This window comes from Rhincodon typus, chromosome 32, assembly GCF_021869965.1.
Source record: "Rhincodon typus isolate 14 chromosome 32, sRhiTyp1.1, whole genome shotgun sequence".
Lineage (NCBI taxonomy): Eukaryota > Metazoa > Chordata > Chondrichthyes > Orectolobiformes > Rhincodontidae > Rhincodon > Rhincodon typus.
In genome coordinates, this window is record NC_063363.1 from 7,832,717 (window position 1) to 7,855,904 (window position 23,188).

General features: G+C 42.4%; 2 protein-coding genes across 4 annotated transcripts in view; one reads left to right on the forward strand and one right to left on the reverse strand.

Annotated features, from left to right (window-relative positions):
* The window catches only part of LOC125486701 (beta-secretase 1-like), a 61,351-nt gene extending 42,686 nt beyond the window's left edge, over positions 1-18,665 (reverse strand). The window contains exon 1 of the mRNA XM_048615361.1: positions 18,022-18,665. Coding sequence (XP_048471318.1) covers positions 18,022-18,276 — 255 coding nt within the window. The 5' untranslated portion in view covers positions 18,277-18,665. The remainder of the gene's footprint in view (positions 1-18,021) is intronic.
* A 577-nt stretch (positions 18,666-19,242) lies between these two features.
* The window catches only part of LOC109912354 (centrosomal protein of 164 kDa), a 191,246-nt gene continuing 187,300 nt past the window's right edge, over positions 19,243-23,188 (forward strand). For 2 of the 3 annotated variants that reach the window (XM_048615638.1, XM_048615636.1), the window contains exon 1: positions 19,253-19,436. The gene's annotated coding sequence lies outside the window, so the exon portion shown is untranslated. Of the gene's footprint in view, positions 19,437-23,188 lie in introns of all 3 variants that reach the window. The other variant, XM_048615635.1, reaches the window with a different exon arrangement.

The following is a 23,188-nucleotide window of genomic DNA, read 5'->3' on the forward strand; positions in this document are numbered from 1 at the left end:
ATGCTGCCTGGCCTGCTGTGCTCCTCCAGCTCCACACTATGTTATCCTTGGAATCAAACCCAGATCCCTAGCACTGTGAGGCAGCAGTGTTAACCACTAAGCTGCTGTGCCTTCCTACAGAGACACAGGGTCCCACAGAGATCCCAACTGGCACAACACAGATAGCAAAGCTGCTCACTACCTCAATTTTCTAGATCCAGTGTATAATCATCACATTGTCGGTGTTAAGAGAAACCAACATAACTTACCTCTCTGCTCCCCTAATGCTTGTTCCAAGCATTTAAGTTGGCCTGCAAGCAAGTATCTTATAGAATTGTGAAAAGGTACAGCAGAGATGGAGGCCATTCAGCCCATCAAGGCTGTGTTAGGTGTGTAGGAGGGGAAGTGATTATCCTTCCCTGGTATATACTCTGTACACCAAAGTGTCAGGATTGTAATAAGGCTAACCTTGTAAATGGAAGGAAACAAGATATGCAAATCAGTATGAAACTAATTAGTCTGTATCTGTACTTATACCTGAGCCTCAATCTTTGAGGTGGTTCAGCTTCTCGAAAAATATATCCCATTCTGTTAAGGGAGCAGACTATCATTAGACGAATGTTTCTCATTTCCTTCTGATAATATAGGATTTGCCTTTTAATTCTTCATTCTGTCAACATCATCTGTCTGTCATTCTCGCTCAGTAGATATTCCAGTTTTGCTATTTTACAATTAATAGCATCACGTAAGCAGCTTTATACCAACGAAATGAGAGACACTTATGCAGTTCCTTATCATATCTAGCAGAAATGTTTCAAAGTGCTTTGCATAACGTGAATTACTTTAAGGTGTAGCCACTATTGTTACCTATGTAAATGCAGCAACTATTTTGTGCACAGCAATATCCCACAATTCAATCCTAAGTTCACTTTATCTAAGGGTAAGGAAGAGATGCTGGCTTAGAAACACTGGAGAAAGGGCTCTCAGGTTTTTTTTTAATGGGGTGTGGCCAGCATTTATTGCCTATCCCTTGCTGACCATTGAGAAGTTTGTGGTAAGCTACTTTCTTGAACCGCTGCAATCCATGTTCTGCAGATAGACCCACAATGCTCATGGGGAGGGACTTCGAGGATTCTGACCTGGTAACAGTGAAGGACTGGCGATATATCTCCAAATCAGGATGGTGATGGCTTAGAGGGGAACTTGAAGGTGGTGGTGTTCCCATATATTTGCTGCCCTTGTCCTTCTACATGGAAATGGTTGCGGGTTGAAAGGTGCTGAGTGAGGATCTTTGGTGAATTCCTGCAGTACATCTTCTGGATAGTACATACTGCTGCTACTGAGTGTCAGTGGAGGAGAGAGTGGATGCTTGTGAATGTGGTGCCAACCAACTGGGTTGCTTTGTCCTGGATGGCATGAGGCTTCCTGAGTGTTGTTGGAGTTGATCCAGGCCGGTAGGAAGTATTCCATCATACTCTTGACTTGTGCCTTGTAGATGATGGAGTGCCCTTGGGGAATTAGGAGGTGAGTTACTCACCACAGTATTCCTGCTCTTGTCATGGAGTCATAGAGCTATACAGCACAGAAACAGGCCCTGTGGCCCAACTCATCAATGCTGACCAGGTATCCTAAACTGAACTAGTCCCATTTTCTGTGTTTGGCCCATATCTGTATCCAGGTACCTGTCCAAATGTCTTTTAAATGTTGTAATTGTACCCACCTCTACCACTTCCTCTGGCAGCTCATTCCATATACGTACCACCCGCTGTGTGAAAAGTTGCCCCTCTGGTCCCTTTTAAATCCTCCCACTTTCACTTTAAACCTGTACTTTCTGGTATTGGCCTCCCCTATCCTGGGGAAAAGACTTTGGCTATTCACCTTATCTACGTCCCTCATGATTTTATAAACCTCTATAAGGTCACCCCTCAGCCTGCTATGCTCCAGGGACAAAAAGTCCCAGCATCTCCTTGTAACTCAAACTCTCCAGTTTCGGTAACATTCTTGTAAGTCTTTCTTGCGGTCTTTCCAGTTTAATAACATCCTTCCTGTAGCAAAATGATCAGTACTCCAAAGGCAGCCTTACCAATGTCTTGTACAGTTGTAACATGGCACAAAATGCATCATGGTTCCATCTTCTATCCCCTCTGAGACATATACTGTCACATTTACTGTGTGACATCCTCATGTTGAATGAAATCCAACCCTTCCACGGTCAGTCACCTGTCATAGGCCAAGAAACCCTCAAGAATATTCAAATTTTATTTTAAGATATGACTTCTGTCTGAACCTTGAAATATATTGCGAAAAACTCCAGGATATTAATTGCGCCTCATAACCTGTTACAAATCTGCAGGGCTTACAGAATTATCTACACACTCGGTCAATTCACCGAGGTCCTTAAGTACCAATATATTAAGTCTGTGAACATTCAGACACCTTTAACAACTTCCTATCAATGGCCCGGTCAATTATTGTAATGTATCGCTTGGAACAGGAAGATCAAAAGGGTCTGTTTCTTTAATCAGGAAGAAAACAACACAACTGTAAATTTGTGGCACAGCCCTACTCCAAGGAGCTTTCATCATGGTCTAGGATTCTGCGAATCCCTGCCTTCCCATACATCCCTAGTCACCATCCAACATTGGACCCACTTATCTAAGAAGGAACAAATCTTTATTTCTATTGTGCCTTTAACATCATAAAGCCTCCACAGAGACAAAAGACAACACAGCATATAGCATAAGCCTGAAGGGAGAAGATGCTTCTAACCTGTGGTCTGCAAATCAAATAATAGTCTCTCTTTTATTTCCCTTCTGTGAACAACGTATTAGGTCATCCTAGTTATGGGACATAAATCGTATGCTACATTTCATCCTTGTTACAAATGGAAATTGCTCTGGGTGCATCTGTTAATGCATTTCTGTCAAACGGCAATATGTAATATTTTGATAAAGTCATTACTGGCTTTACCTTGAATAGGTTAACAACTTGGTTAGAATTTGCACACAAGAATTGGAGGGGAACTCATTAATCATTGAAGGTGGCTCTGACATCCAAATGTGAAGACTCCTTTATCTAGAGTGTTGAGAATGTGGAACTCAGTACAACATGAAACAATTGAGGAGGGTAGTTAGGGAGCTGAAGAATAGCACTTAAGGCGAAGCTGGGCGAACACATGAGGGAGAAAGAATCAGAAAATATGTTGACAGAGTGAGATGAAATTGGGTAGGAGGTAGCTTGTTTGCAGCAGAAACATCAGCACAGACCGGACTGATAAAAATTTGATGTACTGTGACTCTGTGTAATGTTGTATTTAGATATTACAGGAGCAGCACGGTGGCTCAGTGATTAGCACTGCTGCCTTACGCGGTACCAGAGACTCAGGTTCAATTCCAGCTTCGGGTGACTGCCTATATGCAGTTTGCACATTCTCCCTGTGTCTGTGTGAGCTCCCTCTGGGTGCTCTAGTTTCCTCCCACAGTCCAAAGATGTGCAGGTTAGATGGCTTGGCCATGCTAAATTATCCATTGTGTCTGGGTGAAGTGCAGGGTTACAGGAATAGGGTGGGGGTGATTGGTCTTGGCAGGATACTCTTCAGAGGGTCAGTGTGGACTTGATGGGCCAAATGACCTGATTCCACACTGTTAGGATTCTATTAAAAAAAATTATTAGAACCAGTAGTTCTATATTTAACCTTTGATTTCCAGTATTGTGGAACCAGCCACATTGTTATTTGTTTGGAGGTAATAATTTATGACTCACTTTTAAGTCTGGCAAACTTTCTTCCATGGCCTGGGAAGGTTTCTAAAAACTGTTTATTAGAAAAGTGAAGCACTGGCCAATAGGTTTAAGGTAAGTAGTTAGCTCACCTGCGATCCACAGTCCAGTTCTCTGTAGTACTATCCGAGTGACATAACCATTACACTGCCATACCCATAATGTCTACAGGCAGTCACACTGTTCCTTACAGCGCTGCCTCTAGCCTTGTAGTTACAAAGCTGTCAGATAAAAACATCTTTCGCTAACTAACACCACCCTGCCAAGAAAATGAAGGAACTTTAAGGAAAGCATGTATTGCACATATCTGCAGCCTTTCCTTAATCATGCTCTCAAGGTTTTCATCTGTTCAACTCCACAGACTTTTATTTTTGTGTGCTTTCACACAACAGAAACTGTCAGCAGGTTTATTTAGTGTATCGATTCTAGTACACTGGAGCAAAAATTGCATTTCAGACAATACGCTTCTTGTGTGCTGGCCCCTTATTCATCAACTGAATTGGTTCCCCTGTCAGTGATTAGCCTTAACCACCTGCACTCCAATCTAGTGTTATATATTTTAACTATTAGTTCTGAGGATGTTGGCATCATTGGCAAGGTTGGTATATATCACGATCTCCAGTAGCCCTGTGAAGATAGTGGTGGGCATTCTTCTTTAAATATGGCTAGTGGTGACTTTTTAAGACCAGTTCAGATGTTAGTTCAGAGTCAGTCATGTTAGTGTGGGGCTGGAGTCACATACAGGCCGAGTGCCAGTAAGGGCAGCAAATTTCCTCCCTCCAAAGGAGATTAATGAAGCAGTTGAGTTTTTACAACAGTCCACCATAATTAAATACCAAATATGAAAAAATGAAACATCATTAACTGCTACCAGCTATTTGAGGTTGTTTTTTAAATTTGAGTTTGAATTCTCAAAAATTCAAACTCACTTAGAATGTTTCATCAAGCTCATGACTAACAGCCATTAGGTTGCTGTGCTCAATATCGCTCAAATTGATGGAGGGAGGAATGAAAGACATACATAAAGCCCCTTTCACATCCTGAGGACATCTCTCAGGGTCGAAGAATTGATTTGAAGGGCAATCATTATAGTCACCTAAGAAAAGGAAGCATCAGTTGGGGTTGGCACAGTGTCTCAGTGGGTACCCTGCTGCCTCACAGCACCAGGGACCGGGTTCGATTTCATCCTCGGGCAATTGTCTGTGTGGAATTTGCACATTCCTGTGTCTGTGTGGGGTTTCTGCCAGGTGCTCCAGTTTCCTCCCACAGTCGAAAGATGTGCAGGTTAGGTGATTGACCATGTTAAATTGCACATAGTGTCCGAGGTGTGTCAGCTGGGTGGATTGTCCATGGGAAACAGCACGATGGCACAGTGGTTAGCACTGCTGCCTCACAGCGCCAGGGGCCTGAGTTTGATTCCGCCTCAGGCAACTGTCTGTGTGGAGTTTGCACATTCTCCCCGGGTCTGCGTGGATTTCCTCCGGGTGCTCCGGTTTCGACCCACAGACCATAGATGTGCAGGCTAGGTGGATTGGCCATGTTAAATTGCCCATAGTGTTCAGGGATGTGTAGATTATTTGGATTAAAGGGGAATGGGTCTGACTGGGATGCTCTGATGGTCGGTGTGGACTTGTTGGGCTGAAGGGCCTGTTTCTACACTGTAAGGATTCTATGGATCTATGAAATGCGGGGTTAGAGGGAAAGGGTTGTGTCCGGGTGGGATACCCTTCAGAGGGTTGGTGTGGACTTGTCAGCTGAATGGCCTGCTACCACACTGTAGGGATTCTATGATTCAATTGTGGGCACAACAAGATCCCTCCAGCAAAAAAAAGACAACTAACAGGATAGTTTTTTTTGTTGATGCTTGAGAGATGAATACTAGCCAATTCCCCTGCTCTTTTTATAGTGCCACACAATGTTTTCATTCAAGAACGTTTGAGCTGAGCAATTGACCACATTTCTCATGTTTTGTGAATGTTCAGCAACAATGTACTAGAATGTCACATGCTATTAATGGCTGAGAAACAGGCCATTTGGCCCAACAAGTTTGCGCTGATGTTTATGCTCCATATGAGTTTCCTCCCGCACTACTTCATCTCACCCCATAAACATTTCTGTTTTTTCCTCAATTATGTGCTTAATGTGCCTCACTTAAATGCACTTATGTTGTTCACCTCAATTACCACTCGTGGTATTGTTCCACAATCCAACCAGTCACTGGACTACCTACTGGATTTATGAGTGATTACCTTGTACTGTACTTATGGTTCTAGTTCTGTTCCCTCCTTCAAATTAGTGGCACAGCCTAACTTGGATTAGCTCTAGTTGACAAGGGACTCATTGTCGTCCAGGTTTCCTTGAATCCCTGCCTTCCATGCATCTCTCACCACCATTTTTGGACCCATTCTATCCCACGTTCCATAAGGAATAAATCCTGTGTTTATATTGTGCGTTTAATGTTGTAAAGCCTCCACAGAAATGAAAGACAACACAGAATCTTCTCTATACCTACCCTATTAAAATCATTCATAATCTTAAAAGACCTTTAACAGACCATTCCCACTCCATTCCACCCCCAGTTTTTCCTTTTACATAGAAAAGAGCCCCAGCATGTTCAATCTTTCTTGATGGGTGTAACATCACAGTTCAGTAAATCAATTTTGCACTTATGCTTATGCCTTTGTATCTGTTTTATAGTATGGAGATCCGAATTGTGCACAGTACTCCAAGTGTTGTGTAATGAAATACTGGAACATGGAGTGATGGAAGAGGGCATTTCCATGGTGTTTAGCAACAGTGAATTAACTTTTGGATGCAGATGGTTTTGTGCGCTGCTGAGGATTTGGCATTCCAATATTAAATGCAGTTTGGATACTCGTTGTTACAGGTAACATATTAGTGTTATCATGCCTAATAAAATCAAAGGTGATGGCCAAGCCATGGGATCACAGAAGAGATGTAGAATCATACCGTGCTATGTTTAATTGAGCTATTTCATTGGTTCTGCTCTCCTCCTTTTTCCCTTTGTAAATGATCTCCACTTTAAGTATTTATCTTGGAGACGTTTTTTTCTTTGAGAAATGCGCTTGAATTTCTAAATATCCTTCATAATCCAAGAACTGTCCCATGATTTTTAATGTTCTACTCACTGAGCCATTACATGTGTGGGGCACAGGATGTGAGGAAGTAGGGAGGTTTTTGTAAATAATGGTGCACTCCAGAAAACATGTTGAAATGCTGTGAGGGTGCCACTTGGAACTGTGTTAATGTGAGCATGGGGATGACTTTCTTTGAACAACAAATAATTGATTATATTGATATAGCACTTGAAATGAAGTAAAACATTTCCAGTCTCTTCACAGAAGAGATAATTTGAGTCACATAATTGGATATTGAAGGACAAGTGATCAATAACTTGTCAAAGAGGTGGGTTTTAAGGGGTATCTTAAAGGGGAAAGATGGAGGGAGGCAGAGAGGTGTAGGGAGAGAATTCCAGAGCTTAAGACTTGGGAAATTGAAGGTACAACCACCAAAGGATTGTAGCAGTTAATACAGGAAATGTGCAAAAGGCTTAAACCTGAAGAGAAAAGAGATTTCAAAAGGCTTAAGAGGCAGAAGGAGATAAATACAGAAGACTGAGGCCATGGAGGAATTTAAAAACTGAGATGAGAATTTTGAAGCCAAGGCAAAGTGTAAGCAGGAGCTAATGTAGGTTAGTGAACTTGGTGGGTGGGTGGGGCAGCGGGTGGGGGATGCTGGTGGTGGTGATGGGTGAAGGGAAAGCAGAACATGGAGCAAATTAGGACACAGGCAACAACAGTTTGGATAATCTCAAGCTTACAGAAAACACAGCATGGCAAGTTATCCAGGAGAGCATTGGAGTAGAGAATCTTAGCAGTGACAAAGTCATGAATGAGGGTTTTAGAGACAGACATAACTTCCAACTGTAGAAGAAATATCTTAGTATGTTTATGATTGGACTTGCTGAAAATGCCAGAGTTTGTACGTCCCCTGTAACTGTAACACTATATTCTGCATTCTGTTCTTTTACCTTGATGTGCTTATGTCAGGTATGGTATGTCTGGATAACATGCAAAACAATACTTTGGACTGTATCTTGATACATGTGACAATAATAAAATAAACCAAACTAAATCAAAGTTAGTTGATAAAATGGGGAGGTGATGACCTAGTCATATTATTGATGGGACTGTTAATCCAGAGACCCTTGGGGTCCTGGGTTCAAATCCCATCACGGCAGATGGTGGAATTTGAATTCAATATTTTTTTTAAAAGTCTGGAATTAGGAATCTAATGGTGAGCATGAATCCAATGTTGATTGTCAGGGAAAAATCCATCTGGTTCACTAATGTCCTTTAGGGATGGAAATCTGCCATCCTTACCTGGTCTGGCCCACATGTGACTCCAGACCACAACAATGTGGCTGACTCTTAACTGCCCTCTGGGCAATTAGGGATGGGTAATAAATGCTGGTCTATCCCAAGAAATAAATAAAAAACATTCCACCCCGCATGTGCATTTCTTGTATTCAAAATCGCACCCTTGCAACGTCCCAATTTATTTCAACATGCATATATTCTGCAGAAAAATCATATAGCTGATTTGTACACTGTTAGGCCGTACAAACAACAGATCAATGAGCATTGATAACCTGTTTTTTCTGCTGAAGACTGTGGGATGACTGCTAACCAAAATGATAGTGCAAAATCTCCTCTGTCTGTTGGCTATGAGAATCTTTTGTGAAATGAAATTGCACAGTACCAGTCCAGCTCATCAAAGGGCACGGAGTCACAGCAGGCAAATGTCCTTAATTTAGCAACTCATTAATACTCTCACTGAAAGAGGCCACAGGATAGATGGTGCAGGAAATGGAAAAATGTTAGCCCTGGGCATTTTATTAAGCACAAAGAGAAATATTAAAGCAAAAGTCCTACCTGTACTTCTTGTCTGGTTGTAGAGTGAATGCATGGTGCACATATGCTGCTTACAAGGCAACAGTGAGCATTCAGTTGGAGCATGAGGTACAATACCTTGGACTCAGCTACTTTTACATGGTCCAAAGCATAGAGCCAAATTTAAGCACCTTTTAAGGCATTGGAGGTCTATTTGCCAACGGTGACTTGGTGTTACTGCCAGCTTCTTTTGTGTATTTCAGTAACATGTAGAGTGCACAGCCCTGAAATGGGCCCTTCAATCCAACTGCTCTAAGCTGGTGTTTCTGCTCTGCCCGCTCCCTCTCCCACACCTCTTCATTTCAGCATGTTTCTTTCTCCCGCACATACTTATCTTGTTTGCCTTTAAGTGCAACAAAACTATTAACCTCATCTACTCCATCATGGCAGTGAGTTCCACATGCTCACTGGTAATCAGATCACAAACCAGATGGTGAAATATCAAACTAGATACAAATCATTTTCTTGATATTATTTACCAAATGCGGCATGGTGGCTCAGTGGTTAGCACAGTTGCCTCACAACACTAGGGACCTGGGCTTGATTCCACCCTCGGGGACCGTCTGTGTGGAGTTTGCACATTCTCCTGTGCCTGCATGGGTGTCCTCTGATTCCTCCCCTGGACCAGGAATGTGCAGGTTGGGTGGATTAGCCATGGGAAATGGACTGTTATGGGCATAGGTTAGGGGGCTGGATCTGGGTGGGATGCTCTACAAAAGGTCAATGTGGACTTGATGGGCTGAATGGCCTGCTTCCACACTGTAAGGAATCTTTTTATGTCTGCTTCCTATCTGCCACACAGTGTCCCAGCAGTTTGTCTTGATACTACCTTAAAAATAACCAATTAAACTTGCTTAAACATAACAAACAAATTAACATTGCCATTGTAGGGGCACGACAACAATAGTCAGAGCCTGAATTTAAATTTAAAAATTGGTTTTGTGGGGTGATTTCACACACTATCCCATTCACAGTTCCTTTTTATAAATATGCTAACCTTATTTTAGATACTTTCTAATCAAACTGTACAGGGATGTTATTATACACCTCTGGAGCAGAACTTTAACCTGGGTCTCTTAGTCCAAAGATAGGGTTACTATCACTGCACCAAAAGAATCAAAAGTATGAATTATAAGATATTGTTAAATCAACTTGTACAGACATGTCTGGACATATTTCAGAAGCAAGTGAGACTGGAATCCAGGCTTCCTCATCCAGAGGTAGGGACATTACCACAAGCATCCTTAATAACTGCTCTAAGATATTTACATAATCAATCTACAGTGAGTGCTCTAAGTATCTAATTAAACAAGACCCTTCATTTGTCTGTGTTTCCTATCAATATAATTACCATTCCATTAATATTTACCACACTCCTAAAGGCCTCATGTAGTGCAGTGACAGTGTCCCTAATTCTGCACAGCAGGCCCACAATCAAGTCCCACCTGCTCCAGAGGTGCATAATAACAGCTCTGAACAGGTTGACTAGAAAACATTAAGATGTATCTACATTGGAAAGGCTCTTGTAGTGGAGTGGTTATGTCTGTACCTCTGAGGCAGGAGGCTTGGGTTTAAGTCTCCCTTGCTTCAGAGGTGTGTAATAACATCTCTGCACAGGTTGATTAGAAAATATTTTACCACTATCCTGAAGTTCACCCTCATTCCCAACTGGATTTATTTATGACTATTTTATGTTTATGGCCCTCAGTTCTGTTCTTCCCAAAAGTGGAACCATCTTCTGCACACCTTTATTCTCTCACAGTTTCAGAGTTTTAAAGACCGCCACGTCAGTGCTGCCCAAACATTTTTTTTCCACTGTGACACCCTTTACGAGACCTGAAAATTGCCATGAGCTTTCCACAGTGAGAACTGGACAACTAGTGGTGATTGTGGGGAGATGGGGGAAGGTCTAAGAGAACAGGCGAGGGTGTCAGCCTATTTTCATAGGTCTTCTCCCTTCTCCCCCACTGCCTTGGAGCTCATGACCCCGAACTTCCTACTCATGAACCACTTGGGTTGCCTGTTCCCACTTTGGAAAACCCTGCTCTATGAGACCATTCCAATGTTCTCTTTTCTAGAGACCAAAGACACCCTCCAAACTTGTCCAATTTCACTCGCTAGCTACAATCTTTCAGTTCTGGTTAATATACAATGAAGAAGAAAAACAAGTGTCAGAGATAAGGCCTTTAGAATTGGGAAGAAGCATCGGGGGGAGATGTGTGTATGTTCCCATCAGATGAAAAGATCTGACCTTCTTCATCACATATCAAACATTATGCTCAAAGGACGATTTTTTCACATTCACATATGGTTTAGATTTAGATTTAATTGTCACATGTACTTGAATACAGGAATATAGGAATAAAGTAAAATGTGTACAAAGTCACCATTCTCTGGTGCCATTTTAGTATATAAAAGTCAGGATTAAAAACAGAAGCAGAAGTAAAAGAAACAGCCAAAAGAAATATGTATAACATTGAGGAAAATAGAAGATAAGCCAATTTACTTTTCATATTAACATCTTAATTCATTACTCCAGATTGCATCAGCAGTGATGAAACAATAATCACCAATATTTCACTTTAATATTCTGCTGCTCAAAAATGCTCTTCCTGTGTAATTACTGAACTGACTGATTTATTCGGAAGTCTTGTGCAGCCATAGAGAAATACTAAAATATAATAATGCAAAAAAACTGCAATCTCATGAAGCGTAAAACAGAACATTTTCTTTTGAGTCTGTTTAACATTTAATGACTTAAAAGCCCTACAACTTCCCAAGATTTCTCTGCAACTACAACTTTAGCCTCTTGCATATCCCCAATTTTCTTTGCTACACCATTGGCGGCCATGCCTTCAGCTGCCAGGTCCCTAAGTCTGGAATTCTGTCCCTAAATGTTTCCACCTCCCTCACTCCCTTCTTTCAAGATGCTTCTCAAAATCTACTGTACTTTTTTTAAAACCAAACTTATGCTCACCTGTTCCATCTCTCCTTCTGTGGCTCAATATTCAGATGTCCCTGTGAGAAACCTGAGGGTATTTTCACAGCACTAAAGACACTATATAAAGGCAAGTGGTTGTTGTTGGTTGCTCATGTTCAGGTTAGGGTATTAGTGGGGCATATAATTGTTGGGATGGGGTTGAGAGGTGCTGCCCAAGGGTAAAGCCCAAGGCTTCCTCATGAGGTGAGGGGAGCTCATTATTACTATGGTCCTCAAGACAATCTTAAAGATGTTAGTTTTAAATGCATCCTACAACACTGTTCTGATTTTTACCGTAACATTCTCAACTCTCATAGGGAGCAGTAGGGTGGGTGATGGTGGGGGGACGGGGGGGAGCCTGGTATGCAGGTAGCTAATATTGAGCTTTGTATTCTGACATGAAAGGTAGAATGTACTTGTTAGATTCTGGAGACTGGGAAGGTTGTTAGATGCCTGCAGAGTGCTGACAGGGATATACCGACTTGCAGTTTTGTAGCTGGATATGTGACCTGCTAAAAGGCAAGTGCAGCATTTAACACTCCACAAAACTGACAAGATAGCGATTGATGCTGACAGGAAAATAACAATCTTCTCATTCCCGTTACCTATTCCTGTGGACCTCGCGCAGCCGGAGTGACTAGACCTGGAAATTTCCGGAAAATGACATATGGCACTTTGTTGCCTGAACAGCCACGTAAAGAGAAACTTTATTAAATTGGATACACATTCCTGTTTCTCTCCCCCGCCTTCATCTGATCTAGGCAGGAGGAGGTTACAGAACTACGAAAACTGTTTAAATGGAAATTGTTGATGCTGTTGCTACCATGTTTGTGTCACTTTATTTTACCGATACCACAGAGTTGTAGTTCTTTCCTGGCTTACTCTTTCTAAGTTTCAAATACTCCATATTAAATGTCTGCCATTCCAGCCACATCCCCAGTGTGTTAATTAAAACTGAGAGGTTTTTGATCTGTGTCCAACTTTTAACCTACACTTAACCAGGATTGTGGAAAAAGTGAACACTCTGTCTTCCCTTCCAACTACCATCCAAAACCTCAAACTTAGTGTTGTCTAATTGATGCTAGTTGACTTTATTCATCTTCTCTCTTATTTTTTCCAGCCATTGCGTTGCTCTGCACTGCAAGCCTTCCCTCAGGTATTTCAATTAAAGAACAGACCTGACAAACAAAATTAACAGATCTATAAAGATCTGTTCATGATCAGTCAGTTACTGCCTTAACTTACTTATTAAAAAAAACTTTGCATTACTTTGATCTGAACAAGAATATTTATTCAGCTGCATACATAAGAGACCTCTGAGAGGACATACAGTTCTGTGCTCTGAAAGGTCACACAGAAATCTATGACTAATGAATATTTATTTGCTGTAAACAGGTTGACTTCTGGAAGTTCAGCTAATTCTTTGAAATGATGCAAATGGTTAAAGTCTTTTATGCAGTGAAACGATATCGAGGAGGTTGATTTTTAGAAGATGCAGAGGAAATTGAATTAGATTGATCACAGAGCTTCAGTTATGCATTGAGTCATGATTGATGCTACTACTTAAAACGATGCTGGAGGATTGCATTGTAGGTTCAAGATGGCAGCAAATATTGTCAATAGCATTCAGTGAGCAGACTGGACCGGGAACACCTAAAGTAAAACCAGAAAGTGTTGGAGAAAGTCAGTGGGTCTGGCAGCAACTGTGGAGGGAGAAGCAGAGTTAACATTTCAAGTCTGACATAACTCTTCTTCGAGCTGGGGAGCTCCAGTGTCATCAGTCCAGCTGGCACAATACTGCATCATCAATTTAAATTCCTTTCTACTGTTGAAATTCTTCTTTTCAGGTTGGCATTTTTACCTCCCAGCATAGCTGACTCCTGGAGTCATAGAGATGTACAGCATGGAAACTGATGCATCGGCTGAACTTGTCCATGCCGACCAGATATCCTAAATTAATCTACTCCTATTTTTCAGCATTTGGCCCATATCCCTCTAAACCATTCCTATCCATGTACCCATCCAGATGCCTTTTAAATGTTGTAATTGTACCAGCCTCTACCACTTCCTCCGGCAGCTCATTCCAAACATGTAGCACCAACTGCGTGAAAAAGTTGCCCTTTAGGTCCATTTTAAATTGCTCCCCTCTAACCTTAAACCTACGTCTTCTAGTTTTAGACTCCTCTACACTGGGGAAAAGACCTTGGTTATTCACCCTATTCATGTCCTTCATGATTTTATAAACCTCTATAAGGTCACCCCTCAGCCTGTGATGCTCCTTTAACATCTTTCCTATAGCCTTTCTCAATAACCCCCTGTCTACCTGCGACTCCACTTTCAAGGAACTATGAACGTGCACTCCAAGACCTCTTTGTTCGCAACACTCCCCAGGACCTTACCATTAAGTGTATAAGCCCTGCCCTGATCTACCCTACTAAATGCAGCACCTTACATTTATTTAAATTAAACTCCATCTGCCATTCCTTGGCTCATTTGCCCATCTGATTAAGGTCCTGTTGTACTCTGAGGTAACCTTCTTCACTGTCCACTACACCACCAATTTTGCTTTGCATCAGTTCCCGCTTTTTCTTCATTAATGTTACTTTTCATCATGCATCACCAATCACGTCTTCCTCCCTTTCAACTTTGTGTTGCCTTTACGTAGTTCCGGCATTAGTGGGAGGGCTCCAAGACATGGCACATGATAGACAGAAGCGTCCATTTTCATGGAAATTCCCACCATTAGTATGTTGTCGTTGTTTGCTACCAATCGAGGCAGAATTCTCATTGGAATACGCAATGGACAGTGGGGCGTATACACATGCTCTACTTCCAAACTGGTGATATTGGTGTGGAACACTCAATTTCAGAAAGGTTCTAGACAGAGCAAGTAGGGAATTCATGAAATGATTGAGAATAAGAGGGCAAGATTTAAAGAAAGAGAAACCAAGGTGAAATGGGGAAAAGCTTTGTCACACAGTGAGTGGTAAGGTGTGGAATGCACTGCCTGACAATGGGGTGGAGGCACATTCCATTGAAGCATTCAATATGGAATTACACTATTGTCTATAAATTAAGATTCTGTGAGATTGTAGGCAGAAGGCTGAAAATAAACTGCTCATTTAAACAGCCAGTGCTCGTAGGATGGGCCCAAAGATTTCTGTGATTCTTCTGTCATGCATGTTAGAATAGGATTTAGTTTAAACTTCTAATTTATTCATGGGATGTAGGCATCACTGGCAAGGCCAACATTTGTTGCCCATCCCTAAATGACCTTGAAATGGTGCTGGGAGCTGCCTCCAAAACATGCTGCAATCTCTGCGGTGTATGTCCAGGGAAGGAGTTCCAGGAATTTGACAGTGAAGGTACACCACTATATTTCCAAGACAGGATGGTGTGAGACTTAGACAGGAACTTGCAGGTAGTGTATACCCATGGATCTGCTGTTGTCTTTCTAGATGGTAGGGGTCACAAGTTTGGAAGGAACTATTGAAGAAGCATTAGTGATTTACAGCATTCCATCTTGTAGATGGCATACACTGCTGCCTCGGTGCATATGTGGTGACAGGAGTAAATGTTGAAAGTGATAGATACAGTGCCTATTAAGCAGGCTGCTTTGTTCTGGATGGTGTTAAGCCTCAAGAGGGTTGTTGGGGCTGCACTCATCTAGGCAATTGGGGAGTATTTCATCACACTCCCGACTTGTGCCTTGTAGACGGACAAAAGGTTTTGGGCAGTTGAGGGACGAATAACCTGCATTAACTTCAGGGGACTGACAAAATAGACAAAGAACCGGGCAGTCTAGAACAAGAGGTCATAGTTTTAGATTAAGCAATAGCAGATTTAACATAGAAATGAGGAGAAGTTACTTCTCTCAAAGGGTGGTGAATCTCTGTAATTCACTATCCCAGAGTATGGTGGATGCTAGGACATTGGGTAAATTTAAGGAGGAAATAAACAGATGTCTAATTAGTCAACAGTTTGAAGGGTTATAGGAGTAGGCAGGAATATCGAGTTGAGGCCGAGAGGAGATCAGCCATGATCACATCAAATTGTGGAGTAAACTTGAGGGGCTGAATGGCCGACTCCTGCTCCTCATTTTTATGTTCCTGTTGGTTAAGATTTTACAAATTCATTTCATGTGGAATCCCTAGAAGATAGTGTGAAGAATTCTGGCCGCCCTGCTACAGGAAAGATGCTGTGAAACTTGAAAGGGTTCAGAAAAGATTTATAAGGATGTTGCCAGGGTTGGAGCTACAGGGAGAGGCTGAGTAGGCTGGTGCTATTTTCCGTGGAACGTTGGAAGCTGAGGAGTGACTTTATAGAAATTTATAAAATCATGAGGGGGATGGATAGGATGAATAGCCAAGGTCTTTCTCCCAGGGTAGGGGAGTTCAAAACTAGAGGGCATAGGTTAAAGGTGAGAGGGGAAAGATTTAAAAGGGATCTAAGGGGCAACTTTTTCACACAGACGGTTGTGCATGCCTGCAATGAGCTGCCAGAGGAGGTGGTGGAGGCAGGTACAATTACAACATTTAAAAGGCATCTGGATGGGTATATGAGTAGGAAGGGTTTAGAGGAATATGGGACAAATGCTGGCAAATGGAACCAGATCAATTTAGGATATTTGTTCGGCATGGACGAGTTGGACTGAAAAGTCTGTTTCTGTGCTGTACAACTCTATGACTATTATTTTATTCCATTGATCTTGGTTAGATTCAAGCAAAAACCAGTCATAAAAGGACAATGCTATGATGTATTACCTCTTCTTGTCCAAAAGAAACACAAGGAAGACAATAATTTGACTTACAATCATGACTTTAAAGGTGATTCTCAATTTTGCCATTCAGCAAAACTGAACGAGTCAACATTTTGCAATATTATTCTAAAATGATTGAGTGAACTGTCCTCGGTTTAATATCAACTAAACTGAACAAAGGTTATGGATTAAAGTCAAAACTACTGGACCAAAACTTCTGTTCACTATCACTGAGAGGTTTTCCAGACATAAATACTGTAGTGTTAAATTTATGACTTACAGCAATGCCTACATGAATAGTCCTAAAACTAACCTCCCTCCTGAATGAACAAAAATCAACGCAAGAACATTCTTTGATTGTAAACTGTTTAAAAGACTGATACAATGTGTCAGATCGATAACTTCTTATTAGAAAATGAGTAAAGCGGATCTCTAAGTTGATTTAAAAGAGATGCAGAAGATTAAAAAGAGATGCAGAAGATTAAAAAAATGCCCTCTAGAAATTATTAATTAAAATTATACCAAAAACAAACAGCAGGATTAAAATTAATATTTGAAGCTAAATAATGGGTCCCACTAAGGCATAACCCAGCTAGCATTTGCCCTCCATCACTCACCAGCCGAAGTTACTGCAGAGATATGAGTAATGGGAATTCTGGCTGATTTCTTTACTCTTTTGCCCGCACAGAAGCCCTGAGGCCTTGTGGTATGACCCTAGAATAGTAAGTGTAGCAAGTGATCAAACCTGGTTTTTGATATATGTGGCTGAATTCTGCAGTGGATAATATGCTTACCACCTGAACCATCAGAGAAACAAATCCCTCTTACCCAATCTGAATCTTTGTTTTAGTTTTACACTCATTTCCAAGGAGTCTTACGAAAGAATTTTTCCATCAAATGGAAGAAATCCTCTTTGCATCTGAAGACAAATGGAAATTAGCTTGCTTTCTGGCTCAGTACAAACATTGATTTTGGGTGGAACTGAAGTGTAATTATTCCCAAATCTATTTGTCAATTTTATGATGGTTTCGAAGAAGAAGCCTTCCAATTAAAGGGGTATTTTCTTGAATAAGTGACAAATCTTTTAAGGAAACAAAACAAAATATTTAAGAAGAAAGAACATTGCATTTTGGTAGATTGTATTTGTCACGGGAGACTTTACGTGGAAGTGACTCAGTGATGCGTTCCCAAGCAGGTTCTCCCACGCTGCCGTAGAAAAAGATTGGACAAACACCTTTTGCACATTTAAGTGGCACCTTTTATTCGAAACCAGGCTAGCACTAAATATGCTACTTTCAAAATAAAAGAAAGTCCTCTGTAAAATTGAAAGAAATGTAAAACAAATAGTTTTCTGATGCCTGTATAAATGAATTGTTATACTAATATATTAAAAATAGCCAACATTGTTACTGTATTTTGATACCGGGTATTGTCATTATTCTTAGATACAATTTACAGTGCAGAACAAACGTAATTATCGATGTCAATACATACATGCATAGATACATGAATTTAATACATCATTAATATATTAAATACCACTCCACTCTTACCTTCTGAGCGGGTGTTCCTATTGTCATCTCCACATAATATCCCTGTCCAGATTTCCCTCTCAGATTATCAACCATATCCATAAAATTGATACTTTGTCTCCGGCCAGTCTCATCGGCAGCTCTGGGCAACCTGCTGGGGATCCCGATATCATTTTTCAGAGGGACCTTGATCCCTGACGGCTCTCCATTGCAATACAACCATTCAATCAAAGAGCAAAGCAACAGCATAAAACGAGAAAGGGGACAAAAATTCATTTCGAAATACTTTCTTCCCTTTCTTTTATTTAGAAAGAAAAGACAAGCGCGATTGCACAGCAGCTGCCTGCAAAATATATTTATTTAACCCCCTCTCGCACTACATTGAGACATGTGGGGGAAAAGCAAAGACTCGGCGTCAGATGCTTCATTGATGGGTTTAAAAGGAACGGCATTTAAAAAAAAGGCAGGGAGTGAAAGGTTCATTCCTGATTTACATGAATGGATCTTCGTGGAGAGTCTGGAAAGCTGTAGAAAATGCCATTATTGTTCATCACTCCACAATTTGAGGTTGTGGATCGATGCTTCATGGAATAAATGGTGATGGGTTTCGGTAGAGACAGCATCAGCAGAGCCTGAACAATCTTCCTACTGTCTCTCTGCTTCCCCACTCCAACGGAAGAACTATTGTACATACAGTAAAATACAGGAATGACGCTGGGAAAAGCAGAGGGAGCAAGGTTGATAAAGCCCTCTGGGTGTTGTAGTTTCTAATCTTATTGCTGTTAATGATTGGAAACTCTGCTGTGCACCCAAGTGTCTCCTTCTGGTGCTTTTCTCTGCATCCCACACAGAAAGAAAATCTGGAAATGAGCACAGTCTGCTATTGCACACAGAGGGATGTATCAAAATAAATCTCTCAATCCAAACGCTTTGAATTGTAATTTTTACTTAGAACATATTTGCTTGCAATAGGGCTCGGAGAGATAGTTCTGGAGCCACAGGTATTGAAATGCCTTTGCCCCTGAGTTTTGTATCCCCGAATTCTCTCCAGACTGCAATTTGTCTGAACTGGAAAAACTACAACTCCCGGTAGGCGCAGCGGCAGCGGTGCGCCTGCGCATTGTTTACACTACCGGGAGGCGGGACACTCACATATTTGAATGACGGCCAGAGAAGCCAATCGAAAACCGACAGCCATCCAAATGGTTGGCATTATGAGCCAATCGAATAGTGTGAGAGGTGTAGAGGGGCGGGAGGAGAGGCCGCTCCGCTTGAATTGTGGCGCCGGAAGTGATTTTAGTTCCATTTATTTTGTGTATTTTTTGTTATAATCCTGGAAGCTGTTAAAGTGCAAGTGGCCGTGTCCGAGGAGCGGGAGCACGTTCATGGGGGCGGCTTTCTCGGCGCTTGAGGGCAGCGCGGGCCCAGCGGCTCTGGTACGCGACCGGTTGCTATGGAGCCGACGGCGGAGTGAAGGGAGAGAGAGAGAGAGAGAGAGAGAGTGTGGGTGGATGGATGGATGGAATGGGGGGAGTGGGTGGGAGAGGGTGAGGGAGGAGAGGAGAGAGTGGGTGGAATGGGGGGAGTGGGTGGGAGAGGGTGGAGGGAATGGCGGAGGGAGGGGGTGAGGGAGGGGAGGAGAGAGTGGGGGGAGGGAAGGAATGGAGGGGGAGTGGGGGGGGAGAGAGAGGGATGGGGGGGAAATGGAATGATGGGGGAGGGAGGGGAGACCCACACATCAGCACTCCCACTGGCCACATTATCCCTTGTCGGCCCCATCATTAACACCACAATACCATCCCCCCACCATTCCCTTAACAGCAATCTTACTCATAACCTTAATCCTCACTTATCGCTCCACTACCAATCACCTCGCCCCACTCTGACATCAACCAAAATGTCCATCGTGAACTCCATCTCTATCACCATCGTTATCCATTGCCCTTGCCAACATCACCATCATCTCCTTTCTCATCACTATCACCCTACACCGACAACACCCATGAGCATTTCACCGGCCATCACTACAACATCTTCACTCACCACCAACCTCACTTCAGTCAACACTGTCATTATCATCACTATCACTCTTAACATCACCCCAAAGTAACCCTACCTCTAATTTTAATCCAGCACCCATCATTATCATCACCCACCATCACTTTCATCACATTGATCACACTCGTGCCCAACATCAACTCACCCCCTTCATAAATACCCCCTCACAGCCTCCACTTAGCATTGTCACCTTCATGTTTCTCTTTGCCTCCCATGTTTTTCCTTTCCCCTCCTTACCTTACACTCCTACAACTCCCCTTCCCTCATTGCCTTTCCATAGCTTTGTGCTGATGTCTGCATCAAATATTCATCCAAATTTTCTTACAGTGAGATTGTGTGTGAGTTATAGTCTGACTCTAAAGTACAGATATAAAGCAGATTAAATGCACTACAGGCACCTTATAGGTTCTTTAAAGTTTGACATCACTGCAGTTCTTTAGGCCTAACCATCTTCAACTATTTCATCAAGGTCTTCCCTCCAGCGTAAGGTCAGAAGTGACAAAGTTTAATCATTGTTTACAACACCTTGTTGATCCAGTACTGAAGCATGCAGCAAGACCAAGACAGTATTCAGGCTTGGGATGATAATTGGAAAATGACAGTTGTGACACATGCCAGGCAATGACCCTTTCCAACAAGCTAACATCTCTGAAAGTTACTTGCATTACCATTGCTGATTTCCTTACCATCATCCTAGCTGGATTAGCAATGACCAGAACCTTAACTTCACAAGCCATGTTAAAAAAGAAGCCATTTGGCTATAACAGCAGGTAAAAGAGTTGGATTTCCATGGTGAGTTGCATCACCTCAATCCCCAAAGCCTGTCCACCATCTACAAAGTACACAATAGAATATTCTTCACTTTTCTGATGAGTGCAGTTTCACTAGTGTCCAAGAGGCTCAGTATCATCCAAGATAAGGTAGTTGCTCATCTGATACGCCATACATCAACTTAAACAGTCACTGTTTTCACCACTGGTAACAGGAGCACCGGTATCTGCCATGCACAGGATGCACTGTAGCAAGGCCCCCAGGCTCCTTCAATAGCATCTTCCAAACCTGTGACCTCTAAGACCTGGAGGACAATGGCAGCAGGCACATGGGAAAACCACCACCTACAAATTCCCCAAGCATTTTCTCTGGGGGATCATCCTGGAGCTCTCTCCCTGACAGCATTGTGAGTGTATCTATCCCACCTATGGACTGTAGCAGTTCAATAAGGTAGCTTCCCAGTATTTTCTCGAATAATTAGGGATGGACAACAAAAACTGGCCTTGTTAGTAATCCTGTATCTCGGGAACAAATTATCTTTTTGTGGAATGTTTACTTCTGTGAAAGGACATTGACTTAAAATATTAACCCTGTCTCTCTCTCTCCAGGGATGCTACCTGGCTTGATGCTTTTACTTCTGATTTGTTAACCTCCTCAGTATTTTGCTTTTACAGAAAACTCTGTCTTTGTACAAAGGTCCAATTTTTATTCGCGCCTGGTCCTGTGAATGGGCTATTTAAAATAAGTTATTTGTTATTTATACAGGTCACACAACTTCAAAGCCAGCATGCTATTGTAGTTTATTTACAAAACATAACTCAATCAAGCCAACAACTCATTTTTAAAGAAATGAAGCCCCACTCTCCAAACTCAAAGAAAAGGCCATCATTATCCTGGCAATTAATTTCTGGCCAGCAAATTAAACAATAGAATGTTTATATTTTGGCATGAAGAATAATTGGGTAATATGGTCTTAATTACCAGTTAAACCAATATGTTTATTGATGTTGTGCTCCATTGTATGAAGCTCACTAAGTTCCCGTTGTTTAATCACTTCTGTGAAATGCCTTGGGATGCTTTACTATATTAAAGGTTTTGTATAAGTCAAAGTTGTTTTTTGTTAATCGGGGTCTATTATAGAGCTCGTATCCAAATTGACCGGGTTGTCATGATTTCTGTCAAATATATTGCTTGGTCTGTCCATTTAAACTAGAGGAGTAACCAATTTCCTTGAATTTTTTTTTGTCTGGATGCAAACTTGTAGTAATTACATATTTCTTTCAGAAAGGTAACCTGTCTGGATTCTGTTTCTGAGATAGTAGGAACTGCAGATGCTGGAGAATCCGAGACAACAAGGTGCAGGGCTGGATGAACACAGCAGGCCAAGCAGCATCATAGGAGCAGAAAGGCTGACGTTTCGGGCCTAGACCCTTCATCAGAAAAGGGGGAGGGGAAGGGGGTTCTGAAATAAATAGGGAGAGAGTGGGAGGCGGATAGAAGATGGATGGAGGAGAGGATAGGTGGAGAGGAAACAAACAGGTCGAAGAGGTGGGGATGGAGCCAGTAAAAGTGAGTGTAGGTGGGGAGTTAGGGAGGGGATAGGTCAGTCCAGGGAGGACGGACAGGTCAAGGGGGCGGGATGACGTTAGTAGGTAGGAGATGGGGATGCGGCTTGAGGTGGGAGGAGGGGATAGGTGGGATGAAGAACAAGTTAGGGAGGCGGGGACGAGCTGGACTGGTTTTGGGATGCGGTAGAGGGAGGGGAGATTTTGAAGATTGTGAAATCCACATTGATACCATTGGGCTGCAGGGTTCCCAAGCGGAATATGAGTTGCTGTTCCTGCGACCTTCGGGTGGCATCGTTGTGGCACTGCAGGAGGCCCAGGATGGACATGTCGTCTGAGGAATGGGAGGGGGAGTTGAAATGGTTCGCGACTGGGAGGTGCAAAGGTGTTCTGCAAAGCGGTCCCCGAGCCTCCGCTTGGTTTCCCCGATGTAGAGGAGGCCACTCTGGGTACAGCGGATGCAGTATACCCCATTGGCAGATGTGCAGGTGAACATCTGCTTGATGTGGAAAGTCTTCTTGGGGCCTGGGATGGGGGTGAGGGAGGACGTATGGGGGTAGGTGTAGCACTTCCTGCGGTTGCAGGGAAAAGTGCCGGGTGTGGTGGGGCTGGAGGGGAGTGTGGAGCGGACAAGGGAGTCACGGAGAGAGTGGTCCCTCCGGAAAGCAGATAAGGGTGGGGAGGGAAAGATGTCTTTGGTGGTGGGATCGGATTGCAGATGGCGGAAGTGTCGGAGGATGATGCGTTGGATCCGGAGGTTGGTGGGGTGGTACGTGAGGACGAGGGGGATTCTT